This window comes from Otolemur garnettii, unplaced genomic scaffold (assembly GCF_000181295.1).
Source record: "Otolemur garnettii isolate 467f Iridium unplaced genomic scaffold, OtoGar3 scaffold00051, whole genome shotgun sequence".
In the NCBI taxonomy this organism is placed as follows: Eukaryota; Metazoa; Chordata; class Mammalia; order Primates; family Galagidae; genus Otolemur; species Otolemur garnettii.
This window is the reverse complement of record NW_003852446.1, coordinates 2,198,895-2,201,763: the sequence shown is the minus strand read 5'-3', so window position 1 is coordinate 2,201,763 and position 2,869 is coordinate 2,198,895. Positions and strand designations below refer to the sequence as shown.

General features: G+C 43.6%; 2 protein-coding genes across 2 annotated transcripts in view; one reads left to right on the top strand and one right to left on the bottom strand.

Moving 5' to 3' along the window:
- S100G (S100 calcium binding protein G) overlaps positions 1-1,235 on the bottom strand; it is a 5,611-nt gene extending 4,376 nt beyond the window's left edge. The window contains exon 1 of the mRNA XM_003791868.2: positions 1,098-1,235. Within this exon, the coding sequence (XP_003791916.1) occupies positions 1,098-1,232 (135 nt within the window). The 5' untranslated portion in view covers positions 1,233-1,235. The remainder of the gene's footprint in view (positions 1-1,097) is intronic.
- The window catches only part of CTPS2 (CTP synthase 2), a 136,946-nt gene that overhangs the window by 76,227 nt on the left and 57,850 nt on the right, over positions 1-2,869 (top strand). The gene's annotated exons all lie outside the window — the stretch shown is intronic.

The following is a 2,869-nucleotide window of genomic DNA, read 5'->3' as shown; positions in this document are numbered from 1 at the left end:
TGTGTCCTGTGTCACAGCTCACAGCAACTTCAAACTCTTGGCTCAAGCTATTCTCTTGCCTCAGCCTCTTGAGTAGCTGGTGGTATAGGCACCAGCCACAACACCTGGCTAGTTTTAGAGACGGGGTCTCGCTCTGGCTCAGGCTGTTCTCCAAACACCTGCCTCCACCTCCCAGAGTGCTAGGATTACAGGTTTTAGACATGGACCCTGGTCTCAAAACCCCTTATTCTTGATGTTTGGTCTTAGTAATTTTCCATTCACTTGCCCACAATAAGTGTTGTTCTTTTTTTTTTTTTGAGACAGAGCCTCAATCTGTCCCCCTGGGTAGAGTGCTGTGATATCACAGCTCACAGGGGCCTCCAACTTCTGGGCTCAAGCAAATCTTCTGCCTCTGCCTCCCAAGTAGTTGGGATTACACAGCGCCACAACGCCCAGCTATTTTTTGGTTACAGCCGTCATTGTTTTTCTTGCAGTTTTTGGCAGGGGCTGGGTTTGAACTTGCCACCTCAGGCATATGGGGTCTGCGCCCTACTCCTTTGAGCCTCAGGCGCTGCCTTACAGCCATCATTCTTGTTTGGCGGGCCCGAGCTGGATTTGAACCTGCCTGCTTAGGTGTCTGTGGCTGGTGCCTTAGCCACTTGAGCCACAGGTGCTGAGCCAATAAGTATTTTTCTTGTTGAGGGGTTTTACATATAAAAATGAAGTATGAAGTATGTCCATGGCCAACTGACATTATTTGGCAGTCCTCCTTGTTTTACTAGTGCCTGGCACAGAGGTATGGGATCCAGGCTGAAGGCCCTTAGTGGGTTTGTGTGGCAACTTGTGGATCTTTCAGGCATAGCATGCTATCACTTCGGTTTACTGTGAGTAGTCCTGGAGGTGCTGAGGCAGTGAGCAGGATAGAGGCTTGGCCCTAGCTTTCTAGGAGTTTGCTTTCTGAAATGTGGCCTGACTTGAGGGGAAGAAAGCCCACCTTCATGTGTCCTCCTCTCCAGCAATGCTCCCATGGAGCCATTCTCACCCTGAACTTCTCCCTTCTGCTTGATCCTCTCCCACCCAGAGGTCCTGCTAGGCGGGATCCACAGAGGTGTACTCACTTTGAGTAAATTGGGGAATTCAGCCTGAATCAATAGCTTCAGCTCTTCCTTGGACAGCTGGTCTGGATCACCTTCTTTGGCTGCATATTTTTCAAAAATTTTCCTTAGTTCTTCAGGGGACCTCTTAGTACTCATTTTGGCGACCTGTATGTAAATTGACCAAAAAGCTGAAGTGAACTTTAATGCTGAGATCTGTCAGCAGGATTTTAGGGTTGTTGGGCCATTTTTCCCAGCTTAGAGTGGGAGAGTAAAGAAAAGAGAGAGGAAGAGAAGACAGGCTCAGGGTGGGAATAGCATCAGTCAAATAAATCATCTTAGTACGTGGAATCATCTGTTCTTGAATTATCTGTTAAGAGATAGTTCCTGCAGGCAAGTATTTTTATCAGTAATGACCTGACCTTCTTCACTTTCTTTGTACCTGGTCTGCATTCTGTACCCTGTGCTTTCATTGTTTTTGTTGTTGGGTATTTTTGTTCTTTTTTTTTTTTTTTTTTTTTGGACATACAGTCTCATTTTTTTGCCCCAGCTGGAGTGCAGCGGCATCATCATATCTCACTGTCTCCTCAAACTCCTCAAGTGATCCTCCTGCCTCAGGCTTCTGAGTAGCTGCGACTATAGACACCCATGACAATGCGCAGCTAGTTTTTCTATTTTTAGTAGAGATGGGGTTTTGCTCTTGCTCGGGCTGGTCTCAAACTCCTGAGCTCAAGGGATCCTCCTTCCTTGGCCTCCCAGAGTGCTAAGATTACAGGCATGAGCCACCAGGCTCAGCCTTGGGCAGTGGTTGTGAAGACTGCCTGGCCACACATTCTAGTTTCTAAGTTACGGCTAATACCTTTTTTGATGATATAATCCCTCTTTCTTTCCAGACCATTCCCCCCCACACCATTCTACAAGGAAACAGTGTTAGGTGAATTTAAGCAGAAGGAGCTCTAGGTAGTACCAAAATCACACTGACCTGGTGGCCCAGCAGTGAAGCAGCTAGAAGGGTCAAATGCGAGCGTATAGGGCTGAGCAGGATCATGAGACTTTTATAGTCTTTACAGACACGCCACCCTGGTTATGACATTTTCCTCCTTTGCCATTTAAGGGTAATTATTAATGGTTTTTGAAATCCAAGCTTAAGTCTGCATGAACCTCATAATTAAGGGCAAGATCCAGTAAAGGGCTACCTTAACAGTTTCTTAATGGTTCAGAGTCCCAAGAGTAAGTTTGGATTCTTTTCCCCCTTAGATTATAATTTCCTTATATGTGGAATTATGATATTGGCTCACAGTTTGCATTTCATAAAGCTTAGATATGGAGAATTGTTTTGAGTTTACTTGTATATTTAGGCTTGACAAAAGTACATCTTTTCATATCCAGGAAAAAATACTGTCACCAAAGGACAATATTGCATGGTCTAAAAAAATTACAGTATGGCTATTGAAGTCCTTTTTAAATCCTGTATATTAGGTGCTTAAATATTTGAGTATATTAACGAATGAATGGAAGTATTATTTTAGAAGCGGGTTGAAGAATTGGGAAGAAGTATACAATATTTTTTGGTTTTGTTTTGCAAAACAAGATAGCTGATTATCATGGCCATTTCTTTTTTAATTTTTTTTTTTTAGCTGGAGCTGGGTTTGAACCCACCACCTATGGCATATGGGGCCGGTGCGCTGCCCATCATGGCCATTTTTCAACTTTTTCATCATTTGTTATTCTCATGTCTGCTTTTTATTTCTTTTTTTTCCTTTTTCTTTTTTTTTTTTTTTGAAACAGAGCCTCAA